The following is a 17500-nucleotide window of genomic DNA, read 5'->3' on the forward strand; positions in this document are numbered from 1 at the left end:
TATATGCATTTGCTCTACTTTGGTATCGTTTAATGTAAGAGGAATGACTGTTATTGTTAACACACTCAAAACACTGGACAGCAGTCTGACTGTTCATTCTGCTTCATTCTGACTGCTAGTTTCTCAAAAACAGGCTTGCATAAAATAAAATAATTAATATGATAGCATCAAACTCATTATATTTGAAATACAGAGGATACAAAGTCAGTGTCAGTTCTGGTTTTTGACTCATAGCTATCTCTGTCTTCGAATATTTGTTGCACTCTGATTGCCACAATGCAATGGCAATTACAATAGCTTCTTTACTGGAAAACAAAAATTTAGACACATTTGTAGGGATATTGCCAGAATCCTCAAATAATAGAAGTAAAACTGGTTTGAATAAGATACTCTTAGTAATTGAATTGAAATACATACATGTAATAGCATTTTATTATCTCTTATGTATTTATCAGTGTGTTTGAAAAAACCATACAATTATAGTTTAAATAATTGGAAAATGTATACTGGAAGTAATATATTACTTTTTAGCTTCTGTGTAACTATAGGTTGCAATTTCCTTTTCTGTACACAGAGAGATACAAATTCAACATGGAGAAAGACTGATTACTGTATTTGGGAAAATCTGTTAGGCTTTCATTCTTTCACCTTTCAGACATCTGGATTGTACAAACTTTGCAAATTAGGAAACTTTCTTCTCAGCTCCACTAGACTGCAGTTTACATTATACTTTAAAGTCTGAAGGAATTTAGCACAAGATTTTGTTATAGATGTGTAATATTTGTCATTGGCTGGGAAAGAAATGTGTTTAGGTCAGTAGGAGGGTGTTGATGGTGTTTATTTCAAATGTTGAAAACGGGTCTTGCTCTACGACATGAGCCTTGTTAAATTGTTCTTAGGTGTTGGGGAGGAAGTGCTGTGCCACAGTGCCTCAGGATATCAGAGTTATATGCTGTACTGCATAACAATTGATGATTACAGTAAATGAATGTATAGGATATTTTAAAATACACTTCTTTTTACTCAAAGCCACAACCCCTTTCTCTTATGATATATTGCAATGTTGGTTCAAGACTGTCTTGACTTTGCAACTTTTGAATCAAAAATGCAGTAGACATAAACGCATAGTCATTTCACATATTGCTGCTTTAGTACACATTAGAGATGAATGGTGGTTGCCTAAGAAATAGTATTGTTCAGTTACTTATTCATTTATAGTTTAGTTGTTGTTGTCAGCAATGTGAGTGGACATGTTTGATATGAGAATTAATGTTAGGACATTGTGTTAGTTCAGACTATAAAAGCATTTGGTTTATTCTTTTCCCCAAACTCAGGATGATATATTCTGTTCTTCTTTTTGGATCAGTGATTCATCAGTGTAGCTCTTCCATTTTGTTTAACTTTGCTATAATTTTTTAAATATTTTTATTATGTTTGAAGTGTATGTACCCCTAGAGCATCACAGGTTTAACATACTGATTTTTGTAGCACTACCTTTTGAGATTAGAGGTGTCACATACTTCTCTCTGAAACTGTAAATGAAAGAGCAGCCCTACCCTGCTCATTGATGTTGGTTTTTTGTCTTTATATGGATAAAAGTATGTGCTTTATGAACCTGTTTTCTTCGGATCAGCAGCTTTCCTCACCTTCTTAAATTTAAAGAGGTGGAATTGGTGGAATTCTGTGGAACTTTTCTATCAATCTTTTTTCTCTTACTTCTTGGGAATCTTTGTTTTTATACAAGACCTGAGGGTACTGCATAGACGATGTGGTGTTTGATACACCTTTTTAAAGTGTTTGTTGGAGAAGGATGCAGAGTTTTGTAAATAATTCAATAATAGAAATCTACAATAGTAGTCTCTGCAGGGGATTAAAGAATTTTGATGCAGAGATTATTTTTTGCTGGTGTTGGCTCAGCTTTTATAATTTTTTGTCATGAGGTTAACAACTTGGCTATGGAAATGTTCATTTGTTCCACCAAAACATTCTTGGAGTAATGTCCATACTTACAGTTATCAGAAAGATTGATTTCTCTTGCAGGCATTTAATATCAGAAATGATGCAGGAAAGTAAGTAAAATTTTAGGAAATTAGAGAGGAATCTGAGTGCTTTTGTGCTCCCTAGCTTTGGAAAGGGGTGCCAAGAGGTACAGGAAATATATCTTGTTCTCACAGACTGTGTTAGAAAGAGCAATGACAGATTAGCAAGATGCATTGCTCTGATGAAAAGTAGTTTTAAAGTACTGAGTAGCAATTTATGGGAATAAGCACAATTAGCAAAAACAGATGACTGCTAAAATTAATGCCAGAATTTTGTAATTGGTGCTTTTGACTGTGCTTTCATAAATGGAACCTACTTTTGGTTGCTTTTCAGAGCTAGCAAGATCAGAGTGTGTCTCTTGCCAATAGAGGATGCTGTTGATTCAGAAAACATTCTACTCTTGTGTTTGAAAATAATTTCAATCCCTCTTCAGTGGAAAGGAACTTCAGTGTGACTGATGTGTTGCTTTGTTCCCATGTCTTGCATATATGTGTGTCTATTTGTATTGATACAGTAATCATTTTCACCACTGTACATAAGATACTGAAGACTATATGTCATTGAAACTTTTAATGGTTTATTGTTGGTTTTTTATTGGTTTATTATTAATGTAATGCTTGACCTATACAGGGAAGTGTTTGGGGTCCTTGAAATACTGATTTGCAGTAATTACATAGTTCTTCAGTCACTTCATCAGAACTTAGGAGACATTCATATCTCTGTGTTTTCTGATGGGTTTTTCATCATTTTTATTAATTCTGACTAGGATTTAGCTGTTAGATGATCTCAGTGAGCCAAGCTGCTATGTTCAGCCAAATTCCTAGGGAACAGTGACCTTTTGAGTTCACCTAGGAATTTCGCTGGAAGATCTCAGCAGCTCTGGTAGGGGCAGTTCTCAAACCTCAGATCAGGAGGGATAAGGGTGTTCCTTTTTTGTGGATATTTGGTCTTTCCATGCATTCCTGTACCTATGCTGTTGTGGCTCACTGCACATAAGACTCCATGTTCCTCATTCCCTTATATCTTATTCCCACAAACTGCACCCTCAGTCCTAATAGATCCAGCTCTGATTCCAGTTCCAGTATAATGGCCCTTCCACACAAATTTAAACAAAATAATTTATTGTGTTTCTCTGCAAGGGCTTTCTTTTTCACTTACTTGGTTTCCTGAGTTCTCTGTGCTGCAGATTTATTATTGCTTCTGGCCACCACTTGTTGCAGTCAGTGGCCTCTACCAGCACAAGGATTCTTCAGGGCGACTTTCCCTTCTCGTGCAGTCAGAGCTGGCTTTGTCCTGCTGGAAATTCTGAATCTCCTTTAGAAATGCGTTTATTGTGCTGCCAGAAATGAATGTGTATTTATTTGTCTCCATTTGATTTCATGGTACAGATGTGCTGTCATAGTTGGGTGGGGGAGTCAAGGGCAAGGGAGGGACAGTGCTTTTGGCCATCCCTACCTGGCTGACACCAGAATATTCCTTTGATCCTGTGCTGCACTGTGCCTGCCCTGCCAACTGTGTTGTGCTGCAAGAAGGGAAATAACTTCTCAGCATGGAAAGAAGTAGGAGAAGGGCCACTGGGTTATCAGGGTTGCACCTGAGCACATTGTACTTTTCTCCCTGGAAGTAATCCATTCTGCTTTTTCTCTGCCTTCCCTTTTTCCTGTCCCCAAGGACTATCCCCAGAGTTAGAGAGCATCACCAGGCCTTGGACACTGCACATTTACATGGTTGTGTTCAGTCTCACTGATCTCAGTCAGGAGGAGAAAGCTGTGCAAAATGCAGTTGTGAAAGACAGTGTAGTCTCATGTGTGGTCTTAGGAACTCAGAAATACTCATGTTGTATTGATGACTCCTCAGAAACTCAAGTACACAGAATCTTGTATGATATTTTCATTTACGGAGTTCAAAGGTGGTGTATGCCAATCCAAAAGACAAAATGTTGGTCGTTCCTGAGATGAAAAAATGCAATGCCAAAGGTTCCATGGCCTTGTCATAACAGGAAGCTGTCGGGCTGTGGGATTGGCACACAGATGTGCGTGGCTAAAATATGCTAGAGTACAGTACAAATGTAGTATAATTCTGTGATGATAGTATTTAGGCTATAGGCTCTTTGTGGTCAGATTTTTATGGTCTTCAGATCCTGACCCAGACTAGCACTGCTAAGGTAATTATAATAAAGACTGACTAATTGGCATGTTCAAGGAAAATTTTGAACACTTTGCAAAGTGCTTAATTTTGTGGGATTTTCTTTTCTGTACTCTTAACCTACTTGCCTTGTGGTGTTGCCAGCTACACATAAACTTGATAGCTGTTCAGTTTAAAATACTTTTCTGTAAATTGAGCACCTTAAAGAGTTGTCTGACTGTTAGGAGTTTGTCAGGTTAGAGCTAGTTAATGCAACTGGCAATTAAAGAAGATTACAAATACTTGTATTGATAAGAACAGAAAGCTGTCCTTGAATGCAGTTATCTGTTTCCCCCTAGACTCTGCAAAGGGACAGTGTGATCACTAACATCAGTGACATTAGAGGAGGTGTAATATAAATAAATTTGAACAGCTGTCAAGGCACACTGGTCAGCTGATTAGGATTCACAGGAGGTGAAACTGAAGCCTTCATACTTTTAAAAAACAAAGTAAACCAAGGAAAAGTAACATTTTTAACCTTCTCTCTGAACTCAGTTTGAGTGTTACATTTTCAGTGGGTTTTTTCCTTCCTTTTTCAAAATAGCTGCAGAAGAGTCTGTGCTACTTATGCTTGGGGTTTTTTTCTTTTTCTGACAGAGCTTTAGAATTACCTTCAGTGCTCTCCTAATGTGTGCAAAATTGAATTAGCAGATTTTCTTTTGGCTCACTATATAGCAGCAGTTTTTTGGTTATGTTGGGTTTCTTTGTTCTCAAATTGTTGGCATTTCTGACATTTCCATCATTGACAATATGTATTTTAGTATCTTTATAGATGCTAATCTATGTCCAGATGCCTAGATTTATAAAGGATTATCCTGTTCCTAGAAGGTAGTCATGCCAGGAACACCTTCTGTGACTTGACTGTTTTTAATATTCTACTTTTACTGTAAAGTCAGTATTAAAGTAAAAGAAGATGGGGGAAATATAAGCCAGGGAAGTCTTTTGACAAGATGAGAGGTCATCAGTGATACAATCATACAATGATACTATATCTGTTTTGAGCTTGAATCAAGAGCTCTGAGCACCTACAATGTAATTTAGAGCAACTAATAACATTCCTGCTGTTAGTGTCTGTTCCTCTTTGTTTTTTAATTCCTTAAAATTTAATTGAGAACATATATTTGGTTCTAAACACCTGAGTTATGTTCTGTAATCTGATTCTTTGATTGTTGAGATCAATGATGAAATTTCTATTTACTTCAGTGATGCAGGATTAAGGCTCCAGAGATTTAGTACTTTAGGAGAACAAGGAAAGCATCAGCTTTCTTCAGTTTGTTTCTCAAAAGGACAACAAAAAGAATTAGTAGATTTGTACATATGGCTGAAAAACAACACTTGCTCAAGGTACTCCTCAGATAAGGACCTCAAGCTTGTAGGGTCGGTAGTAAAACCATAAGAATCAGACTAGTTCAGGGTTACAGATTCAGTAGGTCAGGGCTGCCGTTTCACTGTGCCGATGCGTTCGTCTCTGCCTGCAGCAGGCTGTTTTCCAAATGGCAAAATTCACAACTGAAAATAGCATGGATGTTAACCTGCCCTTGGTACAATCCACAGCAGAAAGCAGGGAGCCACAGGAGCTCTTTTCTCATTCTCTAGAAAGGCTTTCCTTCAGACACTGCTGCACCACAGAATCTGTAGCTGCTTTTTCTGTGGCTTGTTTTTTTTTCCCCTTCATTAATGGCGACTCAATATTTTTCAAAATACAGGCATAAAAGCAAAAGCAGACAATTTTATTTAAATTAGAATTAAGTAGGCATATATATATTTATATATGTCTATATAAAAGCTAGTGTATTCAGAATCAAGCTTGAAATTACTGCAGTGTTAAGGTATGCAAATTCTATGAGTCTGTTACAATTGAGTGCAGACTTGAAACATGCTCATCTCTCACAGGAAAGTCACTTCTACAGTTTACCTGATCTATTTGTGATGGAACTGAATGTATTGAGAGCTTCCATTTTTAATACTGAAGGTAAAATAAGTGATCTCTGCAAGTCTAAACATTTATAGTTGTATGAGGAGATGTGGATGAAGTTGTGAGAAAAATGTTTGCTATAACTTTTAGAGACAAGTCTACCATTTCATGTTCTGTAACTGGCTTTAGTGAAGAGCTATTTCTAGCTGAAGTCCTTCCTTTGACTTTTGCTTACTTAGGTATTCCTGCTTACCATGAACTGGCTGGCACTTGATGCAAGCACTTGTGACATGTTACATCTGAGCCAAAGTAACTTGTCCTTTCTCTCTTGTGCACTCTGCAGGTTTCCAGTGCCCATGCATAAATTACCAAGAGTTTGTAGATTCCTATTATAGTTAGACAATGACAACTGGCATCCTGAATACTATACTATTTCCTAAGTCACTTCTTGTAAATTTATTTCTTACTAAAAAGAAAAAAAATCAGTACATGACTAAGTGTGAAGTTTAATGGTGATAGTTTCTTGACCATACAAGTATATATCTAGACAATGCATCTTATGAAGAGGGTAAGAGGGTTATCTTTAGTACTTTGGAGACTTTGTGTAAGCACAGTTTGCATTCTCTTGTTGATAGGATGCATGTCACAACCAGCAAAGGTTGTGTCATTGCCTCATGTTTGCAAGCCATCAAATGAATTTAAATTAGTTAAAAGAGAAAATAAATAGATCTATGTGAGGCAACTGCTAAAAGTGCAATATATTAAAAATGTGAAATTGTTAATTGGAAGTTGCATGTAGCTGGGTATTTCCCAATTTGTCCTCTTATCAGGTCCTTTTTTTAGATTATTGAAATGTCTTAAACCATAAGTTCTGTTTCAAGTAGAAATAATTATGCAGAATAGGAAATTGTGTCTTTAAAATACTGTGTAAGTAGTTACTCCAATGCATCACTTGCCACATGATTTCTAGGGCTAATTTCAACAAGAGGAAATGATGTCTGTATCAAATATTTCAAATAGAATCTCTAAAAATTAGATTATGGATAAAATGAAGTCCTGTAGATGTTTGTGCTTTGCTTTTGAAATTAGTTTCACAGAACTGAGGTCAGTAATCCTGTCTGGGCTTCCTATAGAACAATATAAAATGGTCTGTTTGCAAAGCAAAGATTTAAAAAAACCCCAAACTTCTCATTCTTCTAGAAATTTAGATGGGAGGAGTAACCAAAGGCAGGATTAGAATAGTGGAGCCCATTTCTTCACTACCTTTGGTGATAGTCACCAAATAAATGTATTGCTTCATATCACCATGGAGCACAGAGAACTGTGAGGTACTAAAGATGTACTCAGAGTAGGACTGATGATGTGCAAGGGATAGTAACAATTTGTGTCATAGCACTGAGAAAAGAACTGAATAGCAGAGTAGTCTATGCTGGTCACCAGTGGAGGAGATCCTGTTGTGTACTGCTAAAAATTTTGGGGTGTTCTCCAGCTCAAAGAAGTAGTCAATTTGTGACTGTTTTACAGCACCTTGTTCATTTTTTCTCTTTCTTGATGACATTTTTCTGCAATATGAAGGCTTTCCTGAAAAGACTGGAAGCAGTGAAACCAACAGCTGGTATGAAGCGCTCTGAACAGCTGAGGGACTATCACCGCCAGATGAGCTACCTGGCTTCTTCACCTTCTCTAAGAAGGGCTAGATCTCCTTTCGGCCAGCTTAGTCCTCCAAGTAAGTACTTTGAAGTTGCAGATTATTGCATTTCTTTGCAATATCTTTTTATAATTCAGAATTGTGAAGCACTTACTTGTTAAGAATAGCAAATATGTTCTTTGTCATCTTTAGATTGATTGTTTATCAAATGGAAGTCATCAAAATTATTTTTCTAGTCACCAAAAGCGATTACTATATGCATTGCTTTGTTGCCATCCTAAATTTCTAATAAATGGTCTTGTCAATACTGTTTTCCAAGAAGAAAGAAATCCTAGTAGTAAAGTATTTCTCATTTTGCCAGTACCCTTTATCTAAAGAAGAAGGAGGGAAAAAGAAACCCAAACAAAAACCCCAAAATAACATCAATGAATGTTCAAATTCTCATTCAGAAAATTTAGATCATTCAGAAAATTTAGATAGTAGCCTTGTTTTTCTCAGAAACTCAGTGTGTAAGATGGGAAGTAGAAAACGCATCTCAGTAGAACCATGTGCTTCAGGTTTAAGAACCAAAGGCTTGAATTTTTTTCCTGATCATGTGTGAACAACTCATCATCAACTCTTTTGCAGTTGTATTCAATTTACTGTGATTTGATTTGGTTTATTCTGAGAGCTAGGGTAACGAGTGTTGGAGTACTAACATAGCATGAAGTTTTCTGTTGTGTTGAGCATAAGCATTCTCCCTGTGTGTGTTTGTGTGTTAACAGGAGGAACTTCAAGATCATCCACTCTACAAAGTGCACTGAGCCAGAGGAACGAAAAACCCACGTCTGATTCAGCCAGTGGGGCATTACAGAGACCTAAGTCTACTAATGTTTGTGCTGCCTGGTTATAAGTGTGTTCTTTGCCTTGTATACTGAGATGATACTCGAACTTCTATTTTTAGTGCTTTTGTAAAATCTATGTGCAAAAATATTTTCTGCATTGTTCGGTGATTAAAATGCATTGCATTCCAAGTAATTGTTTATAAAACGGTCTTAAAATTGTATAAAATGCTTCTGTCAGTGTTTTCCATGACAGGAAGAAGTTATGAAAGAGAAGGAGGTATTTAAATGGACACATTAAATAGAAATATAACTGTTAGACTCAGCTCATAAGTGGAATTTGTATCCATAACATGGAAGGACAGAATTGCTGCACTAGAAGTGCAAAATGTAAATAAAATTTTTAAAATATTAATAATACTTTAAAATAATGCATTACAATTCTAAGCATTTGCTTAATTCCTGGATTGTCCTTGGTTTACATCCTGGCTTTATGTAACAGCCTTCTGAATTTTGTGGGTCATGTTCTTGTGAATGAAAGAATCTTTAACAGCAGTGTGAAGAGGTGAAAAGCAGATTAGGTATTCCTCCATAATGAGCTAGAATACTGAGGTGCAGAAGACAACGTTTTGCCACTGTTAAATGTTCAGCACCTGGAGTGTTTGGTATGCAAGGCTGCATCTGTTCCAGATCAAAAGGATTTTGGAAGTTGTACTGGACTTTGGAAGATGTACTGGGATCTTTATGTAGGAAAGAAACATCTGATGTTATCTGAACAACAGTAAGGACTGAAGTAAAAAGCAGTTTCAGATTTAGTGTAAACAAGTAAGTTCTGGTTCCTTCTCAAACTAGAGAATACTTAAGTTAAGTAAGGGAAATAGTTCACAGCCCTGCTTTGCAGATGTGTGCTCTTCTCAGTGCAGAGATGTAAGCTTGAGCTGCAGAAAACATCTTGAACATTGATTTTGAGTGACTTCTAACCAGGATTTAGGGAAAAAAAGACAATAGAAAACAAAGTGTTGTTACTTTTCTTGACCTGTTTTAAATGTCATGTTCTTATCTAATATTTGTAGTAATGTCAGATAAGCTCCAATAGCAACATCCATTTACGAGAGGAGTAAAATGTAATGGTAGTGGTAATCACATTAGTAGGTGGTGTGGTTTATTTCTATGCATAAAGGCAGACTTTCAGTGAGCTTGTTTTGTACGACTGTAGCCTTATAAAGAGTACAAATTGTGATGCCACTATCTGTGGATATTGCTGAAACTTTGCTTGCTTCCCCAGCTTCTTCCCAGGAAGGAAATTGCTGCATTATGGATAAGGAAAAAAAGCTGTATTTGGAAATGCTGGGTCTTTGACATGAAAAGTGCATTATTCTTTGCTAGTGCTTGCATGAGGGCTTAGGCTTTCAGGTATTCTGCATTGTAACACACTTTTTACTTGGTCCTTGTGATAGTTTGGCAGAGCTTCTTCACTTGGTGACCTGCAGATCAAATTTAGCTGTTTGACAATACTTGGAACTTTTAACTTTAAGCAGCATTGTGGCAAACAGATTTGTATTGCAATTACTATTCATGGTTAAGAACTGTTAACAATTTCTTCGTATAGTGCTGCTGTATTTATTTCTATTATTGTGCTAATGAAAATGATTCTATATTTAAAGATTTTTGTCCTTCAATGTGAATATCAGAGAAACAGTTTAAATACTTCTGAATGTTCATATTATAATTTTTTCTGTGAAGAAACTCACACAATGGATTACTTTTAATTGCTTCATCTTATTTAACTTTGGTATGAAAGTGTCAATTTTGTATGTCATTTGTAAATCATAAGAAATAAAATATTTAACATGAATTGCCATTGCAGTGGCTTCTTTTTGATGTTTATAATTGGTATTAAGGTGCAAAGAAGGCTGAATAGCTTGGTAAGTAGGAAAAACATAGAAAAATGCAGGTTTTCCATTGTTCAAGTGTTAGATGTAGGGGAATAATGGTTTTGTCACTGGCTTTAGTTTGCCTGTGAGCAGCTCTTGCAAAGGTACAAAAGAAGTATTATCAATTTACTGTGACAATGGGAGTTCAAGTAGAAATTGCAGACTATCTGCAAACTCTTCTAATTTCCAACCTCTCAGAGCTGATGGCTGCATTTTAGGTTACAATTTCAGCAATTGTTGTGCTGAGTGCCACTGACTCAGGGCAGAGCTGCTTTCAGAAGAATGATTATTCCTTGACAGTTCTGAAATCTGACCACAGGTATCTTTATGGAGAACACTGCCTGCAATCTCCCACACTGAGCATTGGCTTTTAAGCAGAAATGAGCCATTTACCTGTGTTTCCCATGTGCTTTAGTTCATGTACTTTCTTCTTAGCCAGTGGCATTTTCCTGCATTGATACTCCTTACTCTCTTTTTAAATAGTCCTTAGCCTTTCTATTTTATTTTGCCTTTTTCTCTGGAATGTAACTTCTTTAATTTACTTATTTGAAGTTTCTTTGCTTCCTCCTAATTATCTTCTTCAGATATACATTTCCCCCAAGTTTTTGTACATCTGCTTAGTACAGTGTCTCTTTCTAGCCAACTGAGATCTTCCCTAGCACATCCAAATGCCACTTGCAGCCTTATCAGTGAGCTAAATGAGACCTGGATAGCTGGATTGTGCTAGCTTCTTATAAGGAGCCATGAGGAAAATGCAGAGGAAAAAGAAGACAGGGAACAGAAACTGGCAGAGCTTTTAAGGAAAACTAATATGCTTTGAAAACCAGCAGAAATATCTTCATAAACTTATGGTTTGATAGATTGCAACCCTGCTTATTAACCATAGGAAAGAGACCAGATATCTATAAAAGCAAGTATTTAAAGAGAGCAACCATGAAAAAGAAAGATGAAACTATCAGGCCATGTTTTGTCCTGGGACAAAAAACAAAAAAATTCTGTATTTGGTTAATTTAAAAACCGTCTGCCATTTTTTTGGCCAGTATTTCCCAAATGCTTCCTTTTTTCAAGTGGGTATTGCTTCCAGACTGGTGCCTGTCTTCAGGGAAAACAGAGCTGCTGCTCAGAATCTATGGCAGCCAACCAGAGCCTCTCATGCCAAGTGACAGTGAGCTAGGACTTACCTGCATCTGAAAAATATTTCAAAGATGGGAAAAGGATGACTGTAAGCCATATATATGAAGGACAAAAAGATGAAGTGCAATAAAAGTTTATTTGATTATTATTTGCTTAGTCTTACCCTGTTGCCCAGAGAAATTGTGGACACCCAAATCATGGAAGTGTCCAAGGCCAGGAACTGAGTGTAGCAGACAGTCCCTGCCCACAGCAAGGGTGTTGGATCTAGAGGGACTCAAAGGTCTCTTCCAACACAAACTATGCTCTGATTCTGTGGTTTTTGTCCTAGGTGGATACATAGCAAATGCTTGTCTATATGTAGTCTAACTGAACAACTGCAATGGCCACACATCACTTTCCCTCCTCTGCCCAATCAGACAGCTCATTCTTCCATGCATTCACACCCCTGCAGCATCTAAAGTTTAAAAAGTGTATTAAGCATGTTCTGATCTCACTGGTAATTAATAGTGCAAGGTGTTCATAATGGTTCAATGTGTAGTTATTAAAATAACTCTCGAGTATTCAATCCTAAAGTAATTTTTCAAGTAAATTAAGCAGTAATGACTTCACTATTCAATGAGATGCTTTAAAGTGAAAGGTAATATAAACAAATTATACAAGCAGCTAAAACTAGGTGGAAGCTTATCTCTAAGATCTCTGGACACTTAAACTGAATCCATTAGATTTTGCAATTGTAGAATGATCAATAACCTCAATAACTTCACCTACCTAAAGTTCTGTTGAAATAACTTTCAAGATACAGCCACTAACAGTGTTCTGATTAGCACATCACCTTGGAGAACATGCTTGTAATGTGTTCAGTGTACTGAAAACAACAGGAAAAAATTCATTAATATATTAATTTATTTCATTTCAGTTTTAGTTCAATTGAACATCAGAGCAGACAACTTTTTCCTTTGTGACAATACAGGGTACTTCTGGAACACTGTATTTCCATGTTTTACAAAGTATGTCTGAAAAATCAGATTACGGTTTCAAGCATATTACTGTATAGTTTGTCAGGGAAGAGGCTACAGTTAAGAACTCAGCCTAGTGCTTTAATATAGTTTATGATTTCAGACATACTTTTCACTTAATAATATATTAAAAATAGAGCTTTAGAAGAAAACATGATTTTAAGTCATGTCATCACAGTGTTGGGTAGCTAGAGACATTGATTAGTATAATAAATATTTATGACAATATTAAGAATTTACAATATTCGATTTTAGATTAGGTATAGATCACTTACATTTTGTCTTTAGACAAAATCTATTACCTGCAATTTGAAGTATAATATATACACAGGTTCCGATACAAATGGTGGAGGAATTCTCATAGAAAATGTAACTGTGATGTTGTGAACAATTTTTAAATTAATGTGTCCTTATCTCTGCCACATACATTACTCAAATTTTATTCTGTTTCCCTAGGAAATATTTTGTTGTCCATTACATCACAAGTTCGTATTTTTAAAAAAGTTGATTGAGAACAATTGAACTACTGCATTATGATGTTATGTCTTAGACATACTTCTTGATTTCATCATAAAGTACTAATACAAAAGCTCCGCCCATGCCTCTCAACACATTCGACCAGGCACCCTTGAAGAACGCTTTGGATCCTTCGTCTTTAGCTATCTTCCTCCAGCAATCAATTGTGCCCTTATACATAATATCAGCTGTGGAAACAAACAAAGGTTACAAGGCTTGAAGTTAGACAGCAAGTATGTTTCAACTGTTGTATCTCTAAAACAACAAGGAATAAGCAAAGTACAGCAAGGATTTAAACTTTAGTAATCAATAAAGAAAAATTAATTCTCCATAGGAAATCAATTACTTTCTCAGTCCTTGAGATCGACATGATAGAAATAACCATCAATGTGTTCCCCATAATTTTTTTAAAGACTCCAATGAGAAGGTTATTAATTTTCTCTAAGGCAAAATAATACCCAGTATCTCTTATCTTATCCTGATGAAGAGAAACTTTCTGCAGCCAGAACAAGAGGAGCACTTATTCTTACCTCCCTTTCGGCCAGACTGCATCATCATCCTACGTCGCACAGTATCAAAAGGATAAGAAACCAGCCCTGCCACTGCAGTAACACTCTGGGCAATCATCCAGCTCACTATGATGTGCACATTCTTTGGATCAGGCAACATACCTGTCATCAAGAACAAATGAACAGAATCAGTACAGAGGGAAAGGGCTGTGGAAGAAATAATCACCCACCAACCCCGGAGTCAATCCAAACCCAAGGCATTTCAGAGCAGCAAGTAAAGGGAGGCAGGAAAGCATGTCAGAAACACCTGTGCACACTTCTAGCCCCGCACTCAACTGGTGCTGAGCCAAGCCCTGCTTGTCCTTGTATTGCCAAGTGCTCTAGAATGCCTTTACTGAAAGGATCTTCCCTTGCAGTCACTCCTCCATGCACTTCTTACCCTTGGCCGTATCGTATACCCCAAAATAGGCTGCTCTGTAGATGATGATGCCCTGGACAGACACGCTAAATCCTTGGTACAAGCCCTTCAGGCCATCAGACTTAAAGATCTTGACAATGCAGTCGCCCAGGCCAGAGAACTCCCTCTCAGTGGCTCCTTTGCCCACATCAGCCGCCAGTCGGGTCCTGGCAAAATCCAGCGGGTAGACGAAGCAGAGGGAGGTGGCTCCCGCGGCACCCCCGGACGCGAGGTTTCCCGCGAAGTAGCGCCAGAACTGCTTGTGCTTGTCCACTCCGCCCAGGAAGATCTGCTTGTACTTGTCCTTGAAGGCGAAGTTAAGGGCCTGGGTGGGGAAGTATCGGATGACATTGGCCAAGTTGCCTCTCCAGAAGGAGGCGATGCCCTGCTCCTTGGGGATGCGGACTATGCAGTCCACGATGCCCTTGTACTGCTTATCGGCCGTGATCTGTTTGCTGGCATGCTGGACCTACGGGGAGGAAGGAGGAGGACGGCACGGTGAGAGACGGGCACCGCAGGGTGACCCCGCACGCTGAAGGGCACGGACGGGGCCGGCCCTGCCCCCGGCACCGCCAGGCGGTGCTGAATGTCCCGGGCAGCTCCCGCGTAACCGGAGCCGGCCGAGCTCCTTCCCATATTTAGTCACGCCGGGCTGCGCCCGCCGAGCCGGCACCACCTGTGGCGCGGCACCGCCGCCCCCCGTCGCCCCCTCACCTGCAGCAGCAACTTCACTCTCTCGATGGGGGCGACAGCCGTCTTGGAGACGGCGGCGGCGATCCCGCCGGCCAGAAAGTCCTTGACGAAGCTGAGCGCTTGGTCACCCATGCCGCGAGCCGGTCCGACAGCCCCGCCCGGAGAGAGGCAACGAGCGGACACTTCCCCACCCCGCCGGACAAATGTCCCCGCGGCCCGCGCCGCCCCGCTTATAGCCCGCGGCCTCTCGCGATAGGAGGAGGCGCCCCCCGGGCGGCGGCCATTGGCTGCGGCCCGCCGGGCCCGCCCCGCCACGCTCCCCCCAGCGGCGGCCGCGAGGGACGCGGGGCCCGGGACGTTTAAAGGGCAAATTAAAGTTATCTGGTGCCTGCTGGGGAACGCGGTGTCAGAGCATGTGCCCGCTGTATTTATAGCTCCCGGGAGGCACCGGAGGAGAGATGGGGAGCTGGCAGGAGCGCTTCAGGCTGCGTTAACCGGTCCGTGCAGGCGAGAGGCAGCGCTGAGGGCTGAAAGCCTGCCCGGAGCGGTCTGGGAGTGCTTCAAGCCTTGCCCTCATGCGCCTGGATTCCCTCAGAGAGGGGCGCCATGGGTTCGTGACCAACAGCAAAGCTGCCCGGGGATGCACTGCCGGCCTGGAAGGCGGTGCTGTGTTCACAGGCATCAGCGAGCAGGCTGATGCTGCGCCTCTCTCGAGTCAAGGCCGGAGAGCCGCTTCGTGCTGTACGCACTGTGTGGAGCTCGCAGGCAGCGAGGAGCGAGGTCTTTAAATAGCCCGGCATGCTCCGGGCCTCGGCCTTCCCGAGGAGGAGACAGCATGCCTTTGTGCATTACACCCTCTTCTCACCCCTGCAAGGTCAGACCCTCGCAAGACCCACGGGCAGTCCCCTTTTCTGAGACAGACGGAGGGAAGGGAGGAGACTGAGAAGCGCAGGCCCGGGCAGGCTGAAATTGCTTGACTGGCACCAAGTGTGAAAGAAGAGTAAAGGCTGTAGTGAAGCTCTGCCTTTATGCAGCATCTGGTTCTTAGAAAAATGTTTGGGTCTCAACTGAAGATAAAATGACTCCCCTATTAGTTTCTTATCCTTATCTGTTTTTCATCAGTTCTTTCTGGCTGACCCCCATAAGAAAACAGGAGCTTATGATTAATTGTTGAGTGACTTAGTCGTGTGGAATAGTTATGTAAAAGGCAATGCAGGAAGGTATATAGATGCATACCGAGGAGTTTGCCCTACAGAGCTAATCAAACAGAAAAATGCTATACCAAGGAACTCCTAAGGGTCTCTTGATTTTGTAATATAGTATCAGTAATGAAGATAGAATTCATCTTAGTGTAGATGCTAAAACCTTGGCTGTTCCACAAAAAGACATTCTTTACAGGGCAGTGCATCTCTTCTCACCAGTGTGTTTGTTAGCATGAGTCAATGGGATGGTACATTTGATCCCCTGTCTCTCTTGCCCTCTGGTGCTCTTAGGTCTGCTGTCTCTTCTCACGAGCCTCAAGTGTGAGAAGTGGGTGCCAGCTGTGATTTCCAGAAGCACCCTTTGTACCTTGGCCTCCTGAGAAAATGAAGCCTTTTCCCAGATTCTAAGAAAGGGGAAGAGAGCTCCCCCACCCCCAAAAGAGATGTTCTCCCAAGCAAGGACCAAAAGCAGGTGCATAGGGGAAGCATAGAGGATCCCTAGAATTAGGCTGAGTGGAAGGGAGCTTTATTTAATATATGTGGCTGCCTGCTACCTTTAACCTTTCCTTTTTTTCCCCTCATACTTCACTCACCAGGTCTGGTGTCTCCTCTTTTCCCAGGAAAGCAAACACCCCTTTAACATTTCGAGGCTTCTGCTGCTGGTTGCACACAGACCCCTGAGACAGCGATGCCCACAGCTGCTGCCTGCCTGCCCAGACTGATAAGGTCTCCTCAGGGTGTGCACTCAGGTGTCAGCCCTGCTGACTGGGGTATGGTGAGTGGGAGATGGGAGTGGTGGTAGGATGCTGCTGGGGAGGAAAGGCAGTGAGGGATCTGAAGTAAGCCTGGAGTGGGGGTCTAGCCTGAAAGGATTGTTTGCCAGTCCCTTCCCCACCGTCTTTGATTTAGATTGGTGGGGGGTTGTAATTATTTTTTAGGTTATTTAAATTGTTGGGGCTTTTAAAATTACATTTTAATAAAGTCTTTATCACCAGAATTCTAGTTAGTTTTTGAAGTTATTGTTAGATATCATCATCACATCCACAGAGATTGTTTCATCTGATATTTCTGTAGCAGTAATATTGTTTACCCGTAACTGCCAGTATTTAAAGAAAGGACTGCATAACTAGTGAGTTGCTGCTTTTTCTGCTTCTGCTCTCCCTTCTCTGAGCCCACATATCTATTTCCAGGAGAGACTTTGCTTCCAAACAGTTTTGACAAAAGCAGGGCTGGCCCAGGACATGTGTTGGCTACTTTGAGAGTTATTCTTAATTTGTTTGATTTTTGCTCCAAATGCCTGATTTGGATCTTTCCTGTGTTTGATGATGAGGGGCAGTTTGCTACTTAGTGTAGAAGTTCAAACATATCCTGTAAGGAATTTACTGCTAACTCTACCTTGAGCATAAGCATTTCCAGAACTAGCTGGAAATG

At 40.0% G+C, this 17500-nt stretch overlaps 2 protein-coding genes across 3 annotated transcripts in view; one reads left to right on the forward strand and one right to left on the reverse strand.

The window, feature by feature from the left end:
* The window catches only part of CFAP97 (cilia and flagella associated protein 97), a 29614-nt gene extending 19151 nt beyond the window's left edge, over nucleotides 1-10463 (forward strand). For both annotated transcript variants that reach the window (XM_059470818.1, XM_059470819.1), the window contains exons 5-6: nucleotides 7715-7865; nucleotides 8552-10463. In XM_059470818.1, the coding sequence (XP_059326801.1) occupies nucleotides 7715-7865; nucleotides 8552-8679 (279 nt within the window). In that variant the 3' untranslated portion in view covers nucleotides 8680-10463. The remainder of the gene's footprint in view (nucleotides 1-7714; nucleotides 7866-8551) is intronic.
* Nucleotides 10464-12561: 2098 nt separating this feature from the next.
* SLC25A4 (solute carrier family 25 member 4) lies at nucleotides 12562-15069 on the reverse strand. The gene is made up of 4 exons (XM_059469865.1): nucleotides 14889-15069; nucleotides 14157-14643; nucleotides 13739-13879; nucleotides 12562-13396 (listed from the first exon to the last, which is right to left on the reverse strand). The coding sequence occupies exons 1-4, from the start codon at nucleotides 14997-14999 to the stop codon at nucleotides 13239-13241; spliced, it is 897 nt and encodes a 298-aa protein (XP_059325848.1). The 5' UTR covers nucleotides 15000-15069; the 3' UTR covers nucleotides 12562-13238.
* Nucleotides 15070-17500: the final 2431 nt, after the last annotated feature.

The sequence above is a fragment of the Ammospiza nelsoni genome, chromosome 4 (genome assembly GCF_027579445.1).
Source record: "Ammospiza nelsoni isolate bAmmNel1 chromosome 4, bAmmNel1.pri, whole genome shotgun sequence".
Taxonomy (NCBI): Eukaryota; Metazoa; Chordata; class Aves; order Passeriformes; family Passerellidae; genus Ammospiza; species Ammospiza nelsoni.